This window comes from Ixodes scapularis, unplaced genomic scaffold (assembly GCF_016920785.2).
Source record: "Ixodes scapularis isolate PalLabHiFi unplaced genomic scaffold, ASM1692078v2 PGA_scaffold5__190_contigs__length_132052651, whole genome shotgun sequence".
Taxonomy (NCBI): domain Eukaryota; kingdom Metazoa; phylum Arthropoda; class Arachnida; order Ixodida; family Ixodidae; genus Ixodes; species Ixodes scapularis.
This window is the reverse complement of record NW_024609880.1, coordinates 37077546-37097711: the sequence shown is the minus strand read 5'-3', so window position 1 is coordinate 37097711 and position 20166 is coordinate 37077546. Positions and strand designations below refer to the sequence as shown.

Sequence of the window (20166 nt, the reverse complement as noted above, 5' to 3'; positions counted from 1 at the left end):
ATTTTCGCCCCATTGATACCAATGAATGGCCAAACTCTCCCAATATACGGCTCTGCATACACGCTGAGTAGAGCGCCCCTGACGGTGATTTTCTAAACCGGCCGCGGCGATGCATGGGAGAGCCGGCGCGCTCGACACACCCAACTCTCTAGCCACCCTAGCTGTAGCAAACTATCGATTGGGTAGCCTTCTGACACCATAATGGATCGTCTGGCAAAAAATAAGAAAACTAATGTTTTTGGGGGTGTCAGTGTCCCTTTAAGTCCATACAATCGCAGATTTGCTTTTCCTCCATTTTTGCACCAAACATTTCTGAAAATCGGTTTTAAAACGTTTCAAACAGATGCCGGTAAGTTTTGAAACTTTCTTTGGAGTCTGCTCGTAAGTCCTCCAGCGCCTCCAGCTTTACATTCGGGCGGAGACTGAGCGTCCGGCGATGCATAGTTTATTTTTGTGGAGATTTAGACACCTGTTTATTCCTTCCAAAACATTCGCTATTTTTAGGCGAGCAAAAAACAGACATTGCAAATACATTTCAACATTTTTTAACGAAACCGAAACAGAGAGATTTTTTATTCTCCAAAAACAGCGATGAGCCTGCTCCCATGCCGCAAACACTGGGTAGGTTGGCTTGGCGGCATAGGAGAATCCAATCCAATCCAATTCAATTCATGAACTTTGGTAAAGGGTAGGAGGAAGTTTTGTCGCCCTTATCTTCTGGTCACCGTTGAATCTTGTCCCATCTGCGAAGAGTGGTCGACGAGCTGTGCGATCCTTCGAAAAAGGACACTGCAGCCTGCTACTGTCACATCCACGGCCCTTTCCCCGAGAAGCGTGTTACAAGTTAGAAGTTAGAAGTGATGGCTGGCAGCACTTCGGCGGGTATCTCGCTGGCCGGACGCCTTGCGCTGGTCACCGGTGGCGGCAGCGGCATTGGAAGGGCGGTCTGCAAGGCACTGTCCCAGGAAGGAGCTCGCATCGTCGCCGCCGACAAAAACAAACAAGGCGCCGCGACAACCATCCAAGATCTCCCCGGTGAGATGTGGGGCGATCTCCGGTAGCGGGAAAACACAACCCGCCTATGTTAAAATCCTTGCCGTCTTGCATACTTCTCGTGACAAGTTTGTAGGTATTAGGGATGCCGCGAACTTTTTCGAATCGAAGTTTCGATGATCAATTCAAGCGGTTCGAACGGATCGAAAGATTTCGAATTTTCGAACTTTCCATATTGAGAAATTCGACGGAAGTCGAATTTTCGAATTTATTAAACTAGGAAGTTCGACGCTTTTCGAATTTTCGACCTTATTACGCTGCAAAATTCGATGCTTGTCGAACTTTCGAACTTGATAGACTAAAAAATTCCATGATTTTCGAACTTTCGACCTTCTTGCACTAAAAAGTTCGAAGCATTTCGAACTTTCGAACTTCCTACGCTAAGAAATTCGATAATTTTCGAACTTTCGAACTTATTAATCTAAAGAAATCGAAAATTGTCGAACTCTCGATTCCTGAAAAGTCAAAAGTTCGACAAACTTCGAACTCTTAGGGTAAAAGTTCGAAGCTCGTCGAACTTCGAAAGGCCGGCGGGCGGTTTCATTTGAATTCACGCAGTGAGGTACATTCGTAATTTTTTTTTTTTTTTCGCAATTTTACATATTTTTACACACACAAGCATTCCTTGCGAAAGACAATGCCGTTCATTTCAATCATCTGGCATGCTTGGTTTTAGAGAAAAAGATTCCCGAAGGAGCGAGGAAGGACGACGGATTTTTGACAATTGTCATGTGTGCCATGTTTGAAGCGCGCTATAGCCGAATCTAGGGTGCCTTTACGTGCGCTTTGCTTGGGGTGATGACATCTGGCCATTTTGTTTCGAATGCTTATTTTTATTTTTTATTCTGAAGCGCGTGAAAGAGCGTGTCCCTGCACGTGCTCGTGGCGCTGACTGTGCTACGGCGACATTTTGTTTCCTCGATTTCTTTGTATTTTGCCTGTGAGCGCGCGCTGTCGGCATCGGGTACTACAAACGATGGCATCACCCTAAACATAAGGACATTGAGGCACCCTAGCCGAAGCTATTTATGGTAGAGATGTTATACTTTTTAAGAATGATCTATATATAGCTTAGGTGAGTGTCGTCTTAAGATATGATTATTGTTGTTCAAGACGAGTTTCGAATAAATATCCAAACATGTACTTACGGACAATTGTGCCCTAAACTTCGTAATTTTTTTCGCCTACATTGTTTGGGTATCGCATTTAAATTAACACCAAAGACAATACATATCATTACCATCTGCAGAATACAAAATAATGTATTTATTGTTTTTTTCACGTTGGGAGGAATAAATTAACTCAGGGGGGAAGATTTCTAAAATTGTTCAAGTTCAGCACGTCATAAAAAAAAATATTTTTTTTCTTCTCATTTTACGCTCTTGGGACGTGTTTCTTTTGGCCTGTACACATTTTGGTAGGAGAAACTTGTTTCATAGTTCCGGCGGGTTCTTGATAGCTTTTTTTTTCTCCAGCTTTTTTATTTTTGCATTCATTGTTGTGTTTATTTATTGATTATTTTTTACCAATGGCACAGTTATTTAGGTCGAAAAGACATAGCTTTGAACTTTCGAGCCACCGAGCATGTGGTGAGTAGTGCCTCCTGAAAACGAGTCTCTAAAGGCCTGTTCACACATGCAGTGGAGCGCAACAAGCATAGCGCTGACCTCGTGCTAAATACGTGCCGACGGGAGCTTTCACCAGCTTTGTATCGCGCCGTCAAAACTGTTGCTCATGGCATACGATAAGTACCTGACGGCACGTGAGCAGCGTTACATCAGCGCTTCGCTGCATGTGAGAACCAGCCTTAAAGGACCCATGAAACGAATTTTGGGCTGGAGCAAATCAATCTATATTGGGATTTTACTAATAGCACATCGTTCAGTGGGCCAAAAGAACAAAGGTAGAAAGTCAGAAGCCTGACTTTCGCTACGAAAATTTGCAAAACATAGCGGACTATTTCGTACCTCCTTCCCTTCGTAAACTCTCCGCCTTTTCACTGTGATACATCCGCGGACCCCGCAGCGCGTCACCAGGCTACTAGCCACCATAACCGGGCCCCCGCAGCGCGTCACCAGGGCCCAAGCACACGTCACACGACACCTGACCTCACTTAATCCCTTTACCCCTAAGCTGACATTGCGGTGGAAGCTACGCGCTTGCCGGACCAATCAGCCGTCTCCCTTTCATCACCTGACCTCATTTTCTGCGGGTCGGTAGGCGCGAGAGAGCATGATCACGTGGAAAATGTGTGGCTGGCCCAACGAGCACGTAGCTTCCACAGCACTGTCAGCTTCGGGGTGAACGGGGTGGGGAAAGCAACTAGTCGGAATTTTGAGCGACGGGCTAATCTTCTAGGGGGACAATGGCTGTGTCCGGCTAGAGGGGTGGAAAGTCCGAAAGAGGGGACTCCCCCCTTTCCGACTTCTTGAACTGTTTTGTACAATGCGCGATTTATGAGTTGAGGAGGAAAGCTAAACAGAAAAAAGTTGAAAAAGCGTTTCATGACTCCTTTAACAATGACCATCTACGCGATCTTTTATGCAGTGAAGAGCGACAGTAGCTATACATATGCATAAATAATTTCAGATTAAAATAAGCTCGACCATGCCCTCTTTCCCCGTATTGTTTTCTTTAACAGTCCGAAATATCTGGGAGGGGGGGGGGAAAGACTGGAGTCCCCCCCCCCCCCCCCCCCCCCCCGTTTTTCCTCTTCCGACGCCACTGGTATGGTAGAACGCTCCTCGACCTCAAGTTGCGTCAGCTTCTGTGCTTTTTGCTCGGCGTTTCTTCCGCCCCAGAAAACAAACCTCCAAAGCAATTACAAACAAAAAAATGGTCAAGGTGCAGGCGGCCTGGTGTATGTTGATTATGATGCAAAATCCCGAGACTGGGAATGAAATTCGCAAGAAATAGTGTAAGAAGAAAGAAAAAAAAAAAGGGGGACAGGACAATGCTCAAACTCAGCTGAGTTGAGTTTGAGACGTTGTCCTGAGCTGAGTTTTCAGCTGAGTTGAGTTTGAGACGTTGTCCTGTCCCCTTTTTTCAGTCTTCTTACACTTTTTCTTTCAAATTTCATTCCCAGTCTCAGGATTTTGCATCATGTACAGACTAAACTTACTACATGCCAGCGTCACTTGGGCGGCGTTCAATCGGATTACTACCAGCGTGCAAGTGGGTAGGGGGGCAGTTTGCCAGATCACTTCAAGGTTTTTCTGAACCTCAACCGCCTGGCTGCCCGTGGCCGTTTCGAACTGGATGATTATCGTTAAACAGTGCGTTCGGAGGGTTACTACTTCGTAATGCACGTTAATGACCACCCCGGGCTGGCGGTCACAATTACTGATCTATTGTTACACGTCACTGCACTGGTAAATATTCCAGCACATCCGGGGCACTCATTGTCTTATTTAATTGCCTGACCAGCTTTGCGCAGTCTAAATATCACACCCGAACTTTTCTAAACCTGATTTCGTGAAAACCAGTGAGGCGAGAAAACATTATTTGAAACTGAAACTGTGGCGGAACATGAAAACCGAACTTCGAACTTTGTGCACTTGGACTTCAAAAAAATCGAAAACCTTCGAAGTTCTTTTTTTTTTTTTTTTTTTAATTTAGCATAAAAGAGAATCGAAACCTTCGAACTTTTCGAACTTTATGTATAAAGAAATTCGAAATCTTCGAATTTAACAAACTTTATGTTTTTAAAAATTCGAAACGTTCGAATTTTTCGAATTTTAGATCCAAAGAAATTCGAAACATTCGAATCTATCGAATTTCTAATTTGAAAAGTTCGAAATTTTCGAATTTTATTGAACCTCAAGTAAACAAATATTCGAAATAATCAAACCCGAACTTTTCGAAACCGTGAAAGCTTCGAACTTTTCGAATTCGAAACCCCACGATTTTGGAAAGTTGCGAATATTTCGAATTCGAACCTCCCTACGGTCGAAAATATAGAAAATTTTCGAAATCGAACATCAGTTCGGTTAGAAAATATCGAAACATTTCGAATTCGAACCTAGGGTGGTTCGCGGCATCCCTAGTAGGTATGCTTGGCGCATTGCGCTCGACGGATTGAAAACATCCCGTAATCGGAGCTCTTTGCGTCTCACGACTCGAAACGCCTGGGGAATCGGCGGCCGAGTGCTTAGGCTACTGGACATTGGCGTTTAAGCATGACTGCCTGTAACTGTTTACGACGAGTAGAGAGCTTGTATTACTGAGAGTTTAGAACTGCTTGATTGGGGTCACGTGATTTATGGGCCGCATTCGCAATGCGAGCTGCGAGAAGGTGATGAAAGCGTTGATCGTCTGAAAACGTCTCCGCCTTTTCTCCTGCTTTCCTCATTGCCACGCGACAACGCAGCGCATACGCACTCGAGACCGATCGCCGCAGGAGGTGTCCGCCATTAACTCGCAAACGCTCCCCATGCTTTGAGATGGACCCTCTTCAATCCAGGCTGTAAGGTTTACATGACCATCTCGGCTGCTTAATCACTGCTGCGTGACGACCGTTACTGATCCCAGATTAACAGTCGTACGTTGAGTTCACTGGGGTCATTAGCTGCATTTATGTCCGCGTCCACGCACAACTTCCAAAAAGTCTTCGCCGTCTAATCAGAAATAAAAGCCCGAAAATTCTATCTCGGACGCTGCTAAGCTTTAGATAGAAAACGTCCGTAAAGCTTGCAGAATCTTCCCTTGATGATTCAACATGAGCGACGCGGGGAAAACCTTGTCATCCTGTTTATTGTAGAGAATTTAGGAGTCCAATTCACGGTTTGTGAGCTGAGAGAAAATGACAGTACATGAAACAACAAAAACCACAGCTCATGCACTAATGGCACTTTCGGAGTGTAAATGTTTATGGTTAAAAAGTACCGAAGATATGACTGCAGACAAGCATCATTCAAATAAGTTAAGTTTGCAGACATGCACAAGGCAGAACAAGGTTGCCTGTATATGATGTCGATGACGTTTGGTCGTTTATGAGTGCTTTCTATTGTATGTAAGGTCTTGAAGTTTTCATATTTTTTCTGGAAACAACTTTTAACGAAGACCAACGAAGACTAAAAACATCATACCTGACATCTTGTAAACCTGAGATGGGAACAATAAAAAAACGGACAAACACAACAAAATCTCAAACGCAGCTGAATTTTATTGATATGAGCATACCAATAAATAGACTTTCAGACAAAAGAAAAGAGAAAGGGCAAAAAAGAACTGAAACGCATAAACAAGACGGCAACAAGTTCGCCCCAGACAGCCTGAGCCACTCCCCGGCTCCAACACTTTCGGAAAGGTAGCCGACCATCCGAGCAACAACAGCCCCAAGGTCAACACACAAGGCGACTTCCAAAACGCTAAAGCCTAATCCCCATTTCCTACTTCCAAGCAAACGCTTCCCGGTTTTCTCCCCCCCGTTCCCTCCCTTCAAGTTTACAAAGCCCCCCTCACAAAAGCAAAAACTCTTTCATCTGATCACTGATAACCAAGGACGGCTGGCTCACACAATTCCCCCGCTCGTGAATGCACAGGGTCTCCTTAATTAGCCTTCTAAACAATTCTTTTTCGTTACACAGAACGGAAGTTTCCTCCCAAAGAGGGGAACGAATATTACAAGAACTAATATGATTTGCCAACTCAGAACTCTGCGCCATATTTTTTACACACCTTTTATCTTCCGTAAGACGGACATTCAAACAAGGCCCTGTCTGACGAACATAACGCAATCCGCAGTCAAAGGGGATCTTGTAGACCGCCTCTGCGACACAGGAGACTGAGGGATCTCTGTGGTTTTTCCCGCAACATCCCTCACGTCTGAAGGTGAACGGGGTGAGTTTGTCTAAACGAAAGTCCGTCTTGAAAACCAGATTGAAGTTAAATTTTGCACCCAAGGCTTCTAGGCTATGAGAAAAACCATGAAAATAAGGAATCACAGCAAAGGTTCCACCTTGAACCCTCTCAGCGGTCACCGATGCGCGTACAAGCAGTCTACGTGCACTAGAAACGATAAAATCTAAACTATAACCCGCCGACAGTAAACGTTTGATTTGAACGCCGAAAGCGTTACCAACACAATGAAAACAAGATTTCTTCAGTACACTGCCAATTAAAGATCTCGCTACCTCCCCTTCAACAAGTTTAGGATGACCACTCCATCTAGAAAGAACCCTTTTGACAGTTTCCCTCCCTTAAGACCAGCAAAGCCCCTTTTTATTAAATAGTTGCAAGTCCGAAAACTTTAACTTCCTGTCTTTGACTGACTCGGAGGTGAATTTCAATTCCGGTGCAGCGGTCAAAATAAAGTCATGGATCTCAGTAGCAGAAAGCTGATTCGGAGCACAAACCAAGATGTCATCAAGAAACCTCCAAACCACAATCCTTTCACCACCCAAAGAGCCAACAAAATCTGTTATTTTCTTGTCAAGAGTGTTCAGATAAAACTCAGTCAACACGGGAGCCGCCGCCGAACCAATGCAAACACCTTTCCGCTGTATATAACAGTCACCATTAAAGTTAAGCACAGTTGCCTTCAGATAGCACGTCAGAAGCTCCAGTATTGCATCTACCAAGATACCCGCTTTGGCCTGAAAAGAGACTAAATTTTTTTCTAAAAGCTTTCTAACCCTTTCTAGCAACAACACGCTATCTAAAGAATAATATAAATCCTTGATGGTCCAAAAGCATTAACGTGCACGAGCTCCCATGCAGGGGAGAAATACCCTCGATTAGTTCCTCTGAGTTCCTATCACTGCTTACAAATCATACCTGGCAGCCGTTTTTGCCATGCGAATGAAGTGGATCAAGTTTCATATGTTGGTTTGAACACACCTCTAAATATACCGTTAATAGTTTAACACTATTTCGAACAGTGTTCATGTATTTATTTTCAGGTGCACACGAACATCATGCACTGGAGGTCGACGTAGGCTCCTCAGATTCCGTGCAGACCTTGTTCGGGGACATCAAGAAGCTTTACTCCGTCCCTGTCAGCGTCGTCGTAAACTGTGCCGGGATCACCCGAGACAGCTTTCTCCTTGACATGACTGAGGAGGCATTCGACAGTGTTAACACAATCAACCTCAAGGTATGACACTGTTAGGGCTGTTATGCTCGTTCGATGCCATCCATAGCGCTCTGCCAAAGCAATCTAAGGTGACGTCACAGCCTGTCGACTATACTCCGTGACAACTTTTCTTGGCAATGCAGTGGAAGGTACAGGCCTGCGTTCCCTCTCCCATTTTGAGTGTGCGCGGGCTCTCCTCTCCCCGGAAGTGGGAAGAGGAGGAGAGCTCGCGCACAGCTTTACTGCACTCAATATGAGAGAGGGAACGCATGCCTGTACCTTCCACTGCATTGCCAAGAAAAGTTGTCGCGGAGTATAGGCACCGTGTACTGTTCGAGACAAAGTGAGTTTGAATGTGACAACAAGTTTTCCTAGCTTGCCCACACCATTTTGTGGCAAAACCGGGAACCTTCATGTGCCAAGCGGTCTTTTAAATGGCTTCTCAACCTCGTTTGCACAGGTTTTACATTCTGTTACCTAGTTGCAATATGCTGATCAGATGCTGCCATACTACCAAAAGGTCAAACTGCAAGCCAAAGCTGTTTGCGGAAGGCCTTGGGAACGCTCGGAACTGGTCGGATCTTCCAGTCCATACGACCGCAGTGCTGCTGCATACATCCGGGACCTTTCTACGCTCCTTGCTCGTTGGTGCCTGATCCCACTACACTTTTCTAGTATGCGCCGCCTTTTCCACCGCTTGGTGGCGGGTATGTCGATGGGTCATCTCGTGTTTTCATACTTTCTAAACTGCATTTTTTTTTTTTTCTGATCTAAAATACTGAACACAAACTACTTTTATAAATAATTGAAATGGTTCGCGCCACATATATTTTGTATTTCGACTAAAAATAAGCTTTTAGCGACTTTGACCAGTAGGAAGTCCAGGACCAAAGACGTCACATATTGTGCGCTTTAGGCACTGCGGGGCACCCTTGTAGGTGGAGGAGGTTTCCGCGTAGTCCGTTTAAAATATGATGCACTGATATTTAGTTATTCTCTCTGTGCTCGCTTTGTTGCCCGAACCTCAGGAGACGTGGAAACCGCAAAAAAGGTAGACGCTGACATATGATTGCAGGGCCCGTTTGAAGGGGCCTTGCAATCATATTTAAGCATCTACCTTTTTTGCGGTTTCCACGTTTCTTGAGGTTCGGGCAACCCAGCGGGCACTGGATATCAGTGCATCATATTTTAACCGGACAACGCGGAAACCTCCTCCACCTACAAGGGCGACCGGCGGTGCCTAAAGCGCGCGATATGTGACGTATTCGGTCCTGGGCTTACTTCTGGTTAGAGCCGCTAAAAGCATTTTTTTTTACTCAAAATACAAAATATAAGTGGTGCGAACCGTTTCAATTATTTATAAAAGTAGTTTTTGTTCAGTATTTTAGATCAGAAAAGAAACAAATGCAGTTTAAAAAGTACGGAAACAAGAAATGACCTGTCGACTTACCCGCCACCAAGCGATGGAAAAAGCAGCGCATACTAGAAAGAAGTAGTAGGATCAGGTGGCCCTGCGGTCGTATCGACTGGAGGATCTGACTGGCTCCGAGCGTTCCCAAGGCCTTCGGCGAGCAGCTTTGTCTTGCGGTTTGGCCGTTTCGTGGTATGGCAGCGCAAAGTGGCTCCCATTCTGAACTGATCTTTACCCCGTGTTTGCTGTCGTTTGTGGCTAATGAAGTGTCATGCCGAATTAGTGTTTAATCGCACAGCAAATGCAATGAGAGCCACTCTGGCTGCCTGCTGCATACAGCCTATCCAGAACATGCTTTAGTGGCGCCCTCTCGCGCTGTCGACACGGAGTGTGGGAGCCGTGAGCGCTCGCTGAACTCACTACTGCTCCTCTAGTTCACAGCCACTCAAGCAACCAAGGACGTTGTAAAGGAGGTTATTTTTTGCTGGTTTTTGTAATTTTAATTTGCCTAGAACTTTTAAAATAAAGCGATATTCGAGAAAAGGAAAGTTTCATTAAGTTACTACGGTCAGTGCGCTCACGTTCGGTGCAAATTAAAAACCAGTAAAAAAGTCCTTGCAGGGCCCCTTTAAGGCTTTAATTACAATTATTCTTTTTAAGCTGGCAAATCAGTAAAATATGACAAACAAAAAAGTCAAAATTGAATGCTTTCACCATTCAGACATGGGCGAGTACACCTGTGTGAAGGCCAACTTTATGTGACATTCTGACCTAAAGTAAAATGTAGGGGCGAGATTTTTAGCTCCAAACAATTGAAGAAGGTTATGCTTGTCCCAGTTACTTTGACGCTGCACGAATACCCATTTATCGCAGCAGAGACCATTGTGAACAATCAAAGGAGTCCGCTAATGCTGGAGAATATCAACAAACCTTTTTGCCTCTTTGGCTGAAGTAATAATTTGTGAGTGTGGTTGTCTCCAACTGTTCTCAACTACACATCAAGGTTGATTTAAATCCGAAATCGTACTCAGCACCATATTTTCACTTATTCAGCAAAGGCAAAACTTTTAATTCACTCTTCTTAAAAACAACACGCATATAAATGAATGAAACCAATTAATTGATTAAAGGGTGTCAATTAATAGGGTTCAACTTTTTAATTGACGCCCAGTCCTAGAAGGTATATTTCTGGTCACATTGGTTATACCCACATTCTCATCGAAAACTGATGCATCTTTGTAGCTTTGTACAATATTAGAGGTGTCAGATAAAAATAAACAAATGGACGTGCATGAAGGCTAGTAAGGTCCACTCAAAGCGAAAAAAATGAGGCAAGTTGAAACGCTTTCAACACTATAAAAAAAGATACTCAGTAACAAGGATTAGATGAAATATTCATATATACGGAGAACATGCCGGCTCATCTGCTTCTTGTGCAGAGGGTTTGGGGACATCAAATCCTGAGCTCTGATTTGAACGATAGTGAGTTGACACAAAGGCTAGCTGCCTTTGTCTCTACCCACTGTCTCCATCCAATCAGAGCAAGCAAAATAGTCGTCTGCTCTTCCAGCTGAGGGAGCAGTGACCTCAGGGTCAGGCGCTGAACGAAGGCATCGTCTGCTAGTTCTGGCCCACGGTTGTTTTACCTCTCCTATGGTTGTTGTTAAATCTTCTATTTTTTTTCCACCAACTACTTAGCCTGTGAGAACAGGAAGAAGAAATATATCAAAGGGTACATTGTTTTTTGTCGACTAACAACTACCAGACACATTTCAAGAAACGGTGGACCCACGTTTAAGATGATGCGTGCTTTGGATCGGAAAGCGGGTGTGGGGGGTGGAGCTTTGTCGTACATGTGATCACTCCCTCACACCTTGCCTTATTTGTTCCTCTCCTTCACCTGTGCCATGCACAGGACAAAACAGTGTTTGATGTGTCTTTTCTCAGGGGTAGAACAGCTGTGCCATTTTGCGCTAGGCGCATTTGTCTGCGCTATCCTGCGCCATGTTGCGGAAACTGCGCCACAGCCAATACCTTGCGCCATTATGCACCAAATCGCAAAACGTGCGGCAAAAATATTGTTTTTGTGTTGATTTCGGTTTCTATCGACTCAAATGGCAACAATGAGCGCGTTTAGCTTGGTCGGCCTTGTAATCCTTTGTTCTGTTTATTCTCCCCGTGTATTCCAAGTCGGAAGCGCACGAAAAAATTCGGGGGTCGGATTCGAAGCGCTACACCACCTGCGACTGGATTGTTATTCTTCAACCATAAGTGATTAAAGGGCAACTCCGGTCCATACTTTCGATTTTGGGATTATGACTGTTTTTAGTGCAGTCGGTGTCCCTGAATTGCAGGGTGTAATTTTTTTCTCGTTATTGTGCATAGTTTTAACAGTATCGACGCCTCAAAGTTTTGTTTGGGGCGCGGCCATCAAAACCGAAACTAGCCGCTCGAGGCTCCGGCAACACTGGAAATCAGCCGCTATGTGAACGTGACGTCAGTATCGTTCTCGTCCAACGAGTACGCAGGCCGAGCGGCGCCTACCTCTGTTGCACTAGCCATCTAATGACAGGAGGTAAGCTGGATTTGTATTCATTTTGTATACGTGGTAGTTATCCAGCATATGTAGCAAGAGTTAGTGCGCATACCCAAAAGCTAGCGACTGGAAAACCAAATGACTCGTATGGTGTTGTACTCGGCGGCCGCCGCCGTGCGCTAAAAGCTAGCGACTGGAAAACGAGTGAACTCGTTCGGTGCCGTACTCAGCTGCTGTCGCCGTGTGTGCGGTCTTCCATAATCGTCGCTGGGCCTAAATTATCATCGGGGCTCCGTGGATGGAGCGGCGTTGCTCCACGCCGCGCTACCTGTGACTTACTGTACTGGGGGCCCTCTCGCTTTCGCGCTGCGGGTCAGTTTAAGACACAAAGCTTTGAGGCTCTCCGGCGGGGGGGCGGTGCCTGAACACACGTGTGCTGGGCTGTACATGTCTGTTTTTTTTGTTCTTTTTTTCCTCGGGCACGTAAAAGCCGAAGTCTAAGGTCCACTTGTTGAACAGCGTTCACCCACACCTTTTCCAATTTCTGGCGCGTTGGAAACTCGTGGAAAAGCACCTCTGTGTTGTGCAGCGGGCTGTTTGAGCAGCCCACGGCGCTACAAGTTGCACTCAGCATCTTTCGAGGAACAGCTGGGCAGTCTTAGGCACTCCGAGTTGCTCGCTAAAACGATTCTTGGGGTCCTTACAAGCAAATAAACAAAAGGCTATACCGAAGCTGCACTGGCTACAGATAAAAGCAACGGCCAAACACGCCCATTGTAAGCCGAAGAAGCGGTGGTAATGGCTCAAAGTGCACTCTGCACAACGCCTGGACCGGAGGAAAAAAAAAAAAGGAAAAAAAAAAAAAAAAAAGGGAACGAAACTGATGTTACGGCCCAACGTTGCTTTAGCGATCGGCAACCCGCTGGCCGCCCGCTAAGGAGCAGCGGCTCGCGGCGGGTCACATTTTTATTATCGGCATTAGTTGAGAATGCGGCGTCCCACGGACGCAATATTTTGGCTGGGGTCGTATTTTGTGTCACTACAGCGATACCAGTAATCCATTTCATTTCTAGTTTTGGCCGGAGTTGCCCTTTAAGAAAGTCGGCCGAGGTGAGGTCGAGTCGTTAAGCGTCAGATTGCCTGGGGCTCTGCAGCCTGGGATCCGGACGTCAGCTAGTTGAAAAAAAATGAGCAAAAGATTCCTTTTAGAACTTCATCGTTAGAAGTTGGTGCCGCATTCCCGCAAGGTGAATTGTGATTTGATAGAACTGATATGCGGTCCGATCCGAGACCTTGCCGGCCAGCAGCGCTCACACGAGCGGTAGATCTGCTCAGCGTACTTTAACCTTGCTCCTGCTTATCACTTTGAATACGATAGCTTCGTTAATCGTAGTCTGCTGCTTCGATATTGAGTGGCACTATAGGATAAACTCGAAATTTGTTGCCCTGTTCCTCCGCGCAACTGCACGTCCGTTGCTTACACGCGTCACGTGGTTCGCACATGTAATTACTATGTCGAGCACGTGTGGATTGTGCGATAAGGAGTACTGGTTTGCATTTTGACTCGCTGAAAGCCACTCAGAAAATATCAAGGAACATATGGTTTAGAAACATGTGGCACTTGGTTTTTGGTTCTCGTTAAGGCTCACAAAGTTTCAAGTTTTCACATCTGTTGCACTGTTATTCCATCTACCTAGGTCTCTTACCACTCATGTTCGTCTGTGCTGCTAAGCACAATTGAAATTGCTCCCGTGCTTGTCGAAGACATAAGCTGAAGTGCAGTGAAAACTGATCTGAGCTGCTCCTAGCCTGCTCCAGAATGTAGTTTTAGCTGCTTCTAACTTACTCCAAAACAGCTGTTTCAGCTGCTCCCATGTCTTTCATGAGTTTCACCCCTGTTTTCTGCCATTCATGCTTCGGTCTCACCGACATTTCATCCTCGCAGGGCACCTATCTGGTGACGCAGGCCGCCGCACGCGAGATGGTGTCGCAGAATGTCCGGGAGGGATCCATCGTAAACCTCTCGAGCATCGTCGGCAAGACCGGCAACATGGGCCAGAGCAACTACGCCGCCTCCAAGGCGGGAGTCGTGGGATTCACCAAGACGGTTGCCCTCGAACTTGCGAGGCACAACATCCGCTGCAATGCGGTCATGCCTGGCTTCATCGACACTCCCATGGTGGCCCAGGTGCCAGAAAGGGTCATGGCCAAGTTGTTACCCTGCATTCCCCTGGGACGAAAAGGAACGCCGGAGGAAGTGGCTGAGGCTGTCCTGTTCCTCTGTTCGCCAAGGAGCTCCTATGTGACAGGTTCCGTGTTGGAAGTCACCGGGGGAATGTTCATGTGAGGTTGCTCGGTCAGACGTAACCTTTTACCGACGTTGCCTTTGGGAAGAGGGGGTAGGAAGACGACCCCTCGGAGTGGATGCATGTTCTTGAGTTGTGTCGAAGACTGGTCCAAGGATGGGGGCGACTCTTATTTTTAAAAAAAGATTCCCTGTTTAGAGAATTCGGGATGTCGGTTAAGATGTTGTGTAAGCCATTACTAAAATCGCCCCATTTGAACTCGGAATGTGTTATAGGTAGGATTCCGTGTTTTTGGAGATTATTTCTCGTGAAATGCGGAAGGTGTTTTTCGGAGTTTATTTTTCGCTGGGCATTCGGGGATTATCAGAGTTTATTTTTGTTACATTCTCAATTCTTTGAAATTCAAAGTTTATTTTACTCTGTAAAATAAGAAAAAATACATAAAATTCATGAACAAAATAAATAAGGTCTGGGTACCATCACCCATTGTCCTGAAGGAACCTTGACGTGCTAAATGGCAAACCCATTTTGTCATTAGTTCTAGATTTCAAAGGAAACTTAAGTGAAATCTCCTCGGGACCACTGACCTTGTGCTCTTATAAAGTTTAATGGGGGGAGTCGGTGGCCGAGTGGGCTAGCTCACACCAGCTCGAAGCATGTGGAGCGAAAGCTCGCACTGCAGAACCCAGGGATCCTGGGCTCAATCCCCACCCCTGCCCGTTTCGATCTGGATGAGCATTGTACCGGCGTGCGATCGTGTATCACTACTGAGTGGTGCACGTTAAAGACCCCAGGCTAGTGGTTGTACTGCACTGGTTAAATTTCTCATCTACAGTGAGCGACTCGTTGTGACTTTGAAAGGGTGTGAAAGGGACTTGCCGGTTTCAGTCACATTGGCTGTGGTGTGACACGTTGAGAGCAGGTTGAAAGGCTTCTTTTCCTGTTATGTCAGTGCCATAACGCCTTGCGAGAAGGTCTTGCACTCGCCTTTTTTTCAGCTTGATATTTTTTACCTCCTTGGACATGTTCTTATGGTGTACCCTAACAGTACCCACAGCGTTTGATCCTGCTTGGTGTATGTGCAGGAACAGGAGTGGCAAGGGGTACCAATTGTCCATGTAGATTGTGTGGCCGTCTGCGAGACAATCGCCGACAAGGTTGATGACGACGGCTTCACTGCACAACATTCCAATGGTAGCAGGAGTTTGTTTACTTTTTCCTATGTAGACAGAGAACTTCAGACAGTAGCTGCTGGCAGATTCACATAGCTTGTAGAATTTCATGCCAAAACGGGCTCGTTTTGAGAGGTTAAGCTGGACGTGTGAGAGACGACCAGGAATTTTCATCAAACTTTCATCCACAGCGAGACCTTTTTTCGGAGAGTAGGCAGTGCCAATGGACTCGATGATGTAATCCAGTACAGACCGTAGCCTTCTCAGCTTGTTATCACTTGCTGGAAGGTTGTTGTCAGAGAGATGTAGATATCGGGAGTGTGCCCAGAAATGTTATCTGGGCATCACCGTCACAAAACTTGATGAGCTGATGACACTTCTTTTTGACCGATATGCCTGGATACTGCTCTTCTTTACTTCGATCATTAGTGCACAGAGCGCGAAGTAGGCTTGCATCTCCCTGTGGTGTTGCGTCATGCCATGTAGAGCCCGGCTTGGAAGACTGCTTGTCCCTTGCATGAGCGTTGACGTGCCTTGCAATCATGTCCCAAAAATCGTCTTCGAGGAGAGTGTTGAACATGCCCAAAGGACTGGGACTTTCACCCCATTTCAGTTGGATGGCTCACTTGACACCTGGACTTCCACTAAACAAAAGTTTGATGACATTCTCTGAACCGTCTTCTTCCGCCCACTGCCAGTCTTGATGTCTCGGCTTCTTTGTTGGTGGTGGAGAGGAAATACAAGTGTCTTGTGATACACATACATCTCCTTCACAATCACCGCCGCTCTCACCGTCACTCTCATCGTCGCTACTTTCTTGATCCAAATATAGCTTCTGGATTGTTGCCACAGTCACTTTCGTCATCACTTTCGAACACCAGCTCGAGAATTTCCTCACATGTGAGCGTTTTCTTTCGCGACACCATGTTTCAGATGCAGCGAACAAATCGACAGAGGAAACAAAGCTGCAAACTTTGTTTTCTTTTTCTAAACAACCAAAGTTCAAAAGTAGTGGATGATTATGTCTACTGGTGTGGAAAAGACGAAACAACCAGAACCCCGTGTCCAGGGAAGCACCTTCTACTGGGGCTTTATAAAAACAATGCATTTTCTGGAGAACGGCGATCTGCTGGCTTCTCACACTTTGGCCTTGGCGGAAGTGGCCGGTGGATTGCCAGCTTTGGAGGCGAATGGGTTAAGATGCATTTAATTTTTGTTAACTAGTATCGTGTGGCCATAACATTTTTTTTTCTCACTTTGAAGGCGACTTTTGAGGCTTAGGTCCTACCATTAACTCGCTTACTGGCTAATATAGAATTTTCTCAAACACATTGTTCCGAAGGAAACATACTTTCTAGTTGTTGCATGTCGGAAGTTGGCAATGACCGTTGCCAAGCAACAATTTCATGTTGAGAAATTTGTTCATCGTGGATCGTTTTATGTGATGCAGTCTTTTGTTGTGTTTAAGTGACAGAAGATCTAAACTCTTATCTGAGGCGTTCCGTGCAGTAGTGTAGAAGCCACAATTGGGAAGTAAAGGAGCCCTTTTTTATGAATTTTGAGTGGCATGCTAATCTCCAATGGGCACAGAAGCGACGTTTCGGATATGTGAAAGAAAGCCTGGCGAAGAAGAGAATTCTTTTCTCCCCTCCTTTTTAGCAGTTTATTACACTATCACCCCTGTACCTCTGACATCACTGTGCACAGCTAGTGAGATAAAATATAGATGTGGTAATTCCTAGGTTTGATCATGACCCTGCCCGTTTCGACCTGGATGAGCATCGTACTGGTGGGCAGTCATGGAATCGCTACTGCGCGATGCATGTCAAAGACCCCAGTTTGACAGTCGTACTGCATTGGCTCATTGGCTCATCTACAGCAAAGACGTCGGGCATCATTTCAAGCAAAATTGACTTTCCACTGTCTAGACGTCTATATACAGTCGGGTCTCGTTCATTCAAACTCAAGGGGGACCGAAAACTTGTTTGAATTCCGTTTAATTCAAACAAACTTTCGGTCCCCCTTATCACAAGGAAAAGAAAACACATCTCCTTCCTTCTCAAATGTTGCGATTCCGCCACGTAATCGCGAGGCAAAAATGAGAGTATTTCCCGACCTGCAGCCGCGAGCGGCAGCCATGAGAACCACGCGGCGCGACATCAATGGGAGACTTCTAAAAAGATAGAAATGAACTTGTGCAAATACCTGCTCGATAAAAGGTAACTTTTCTGTAAATCTTGTCGTTCCAACATAAATATAAATTTGTCAAAAACCTGGTATCATCAGCAAAACTTTTATATGGAGTTTAAGTGGCGCCATCCATCCGAAGTCAACAGAACCGTTGACTCTATCTGCTACCGCGAACAGCCGCCAGAAGCTGGAGGGGGACGGGGGCAGATCCGGACGGGGATGTCTGGACCCGGACGAGACTTTCCTCCTCTCGCCATGTTGATCGCGCTGCTCAAGCACGCGGTCACGTGGTCGCGAGCAGGGGAGTTCTTGCTGCTCACTGATGGCTCTAGAGAGAGAGCTTCACTGGAAGCCCGCGGATCCCCCATTGACGTCGCAGCGCATGTGACTTGGAGAATGGCGAAGGCGTTGAGAGGTGCTGAAAACCTCAATCTTTGTCAGTTTTTGAAATGAAAAACTAGGGCATGTAGGCAAAAGCGTATTTTTTTATTTTTACTTCAGAAAGGTAGAGACAACAACTCCCAAATTATTTAAGCAAAGCACTGAAATTGTTGCAAAGCTTCCTAATATCTCCCAGCTTGCAGTCTTATGCTTGTGGTGTACAATTGAATTTCTGCATGTAGAAAATATTGCACCCATTAACACTCGTAAATGCTTGTGAAACATTTATGGAAATCAAGCAGTTGATATACGCATTTGCAAGTCCGGCTTAGGGCGCTGCCATGTTGCTTGGCTGGGGTGCGCTTGGACGCGTCCTAATCCGATTACGAAGCCTTGCTAAGGCGTAATCGGATTATGGCTGTGCCCAAGAGCGCACCCCACTAAGCAAGATGGCGGCGCCCTGAGACCGGACTTGTTAACGTATATAAGGACAGTGAGGTGTGTGGCACATTTTAGGGCTGGCAACAGTGATGTGACAAACAAGCCATGTTCAAGACAGTCATGCACAGCTGCTGCGCCGGAAAATGAGGGGCGTCTCGACCAGCATTAATGCATAAATTGGTATATTACGACTAGAAAACTTTAGGGGAGTATGCTTTATCGCAACTTTGATTAAGGTAAATGCCCAAATTTCCAGAGTCTGGCCAGAGAAATGAGACACCTTTCTCTCGCAACACAATAACGCCAGTTTCTATACTAATTTGAGGATAGTGCAGCACATTGCCATTCTTGACTGGACCAGTGGCAAATTCAGAGGGCAGCTCTGGATGTCCTGACCTCCCTCTTGAATTCCGCGTGTGTACAATTGTAGGGTGGGAAATAAGGGAGGGGGGGGGGGGGGGGGGAGAGGGGCCCCCAATATCTCATATGCTGACTCCCCCCTTGGGGAATACCTGTATCCACCCCTGTGCTGGACTGTCCTACTGCACCCACCATACAGCCTGTTTTTGACAGCTTCTAATTTTTATCTCTTTGGGCAAATGAAAAATGGACTGCGTTCGGAACATTTTCCTAGCACGTATCCTGTGAAGCAGTCGGTCACCTACGTTTGTACAGACTTTTTCCAGTATGGCATGAAGACTCTTGTTCATCGCTGGCGAAAATGCACAGCCAATGATTTGGACTATTCAGAAAAATGGAGTGTTGTATTTGACAGTGCGCAGCATGAAGAAGTGTTGTACCACTGCTTGTATCTGTTGTAGTTTCCAAGAAAATAGGGGCAAGTGTTTTAAAAGCAACCCTCATGTTATTTTAGTGATGACTTGGCTCTTACGACATACCAGTGATCTTATCTGCATTGTTCTAAATGAAAACTATTGTATGAAAGACTGCTTTTCTTGATGTGAAGAAGGCCAGATGATGGAAGCAATTTGGGAACATATGCTAGTTTTTTTTTTAATTGAGGCATTTCTGATGCTTCTATTAACTTAGTTTCAACCTCAGTGTGGCAACATTTGGTAGTATCCCCATACTTTAAAAGCATCAGTAGCAAATTTGTTGAAGTGCAAACATGTTGCTGTGCCACGTTCCCCTGTAGCGTTTGGTGCTTCCAAGAATCATTTACAGGATTCATTGAATGGGCATCACATAGTGTAATGTTTTGAGTTACAATATCTTTCAGTCTACAAGTCACTCTGCTGTACAAGCCCCACTCCCCTACAAACGGGTGTTTTCACAAAAAGGTTGGTATATAAGTTGCACCTATATATTTGTACAGTTGGCGTGGCGAACCTGCATTAATAAGCCTTCATATATGTGTTTTGTTCATGATATGCACAAGTGGGAACCAGTTTTGACATTTCTCGTCAACGAATCAAATGAGAAATGTAACCTTTCAGCGAAATTGCACAGTTAAGGTCCATATTTGAAGAAAAAGTATATAAGTAGCACCATAGTATAAGAAACACCAACAAAAAATTAGTAAAATAACCGTGACTTATACACTGGAAAATACGGTCTGCAACATGACACATGAAATTTGT

General features: G+C 45.5%; 2 protein-coding genes across 2 annotated transcripts in view; both read left to right on the top strand.

Moving 5' to 3' along the window:
* The first annotated feature begins 653 nt into the window (after positions 1-653).
* The window catches only part of LOC120839221 (estradiol 17-beta-dehydrogenase 8-like), a 604311-nt gene continuing 584798 nt past the window's right edge, over positions 654-20166 (top strand). Inside the window, exons 1-2 of the mRNA XM_042293905.1 lie at positions 654-1035; positions 7956-8149. Of these exons, the coding sequence (XP_042149839.1) occupies positions 861-1035; positions 7956-8149 (369 nt within the window). The 5' untranslated portion in view covers positions 654-860. The remainder of the gene's footprint in view (positions 1036-7955; positions 8150-20166) is intronic.
* LOC121837965 ((3R)-3-hydroxyacyl-CoA dehydrogenase-like) lies at positions 14038-14999 on the top strand. The gene has a single exon (XM_042293909.1). The coding sequence runs from the start codon at positions 14057-14059 to the stop codon at positions 14420-14422; it is 366 nt and encodes a 121-aa protein (XP_042149843.1). The 5' UTR covers positions 14038-14056; the 3' UTR covers positions 14423-14999.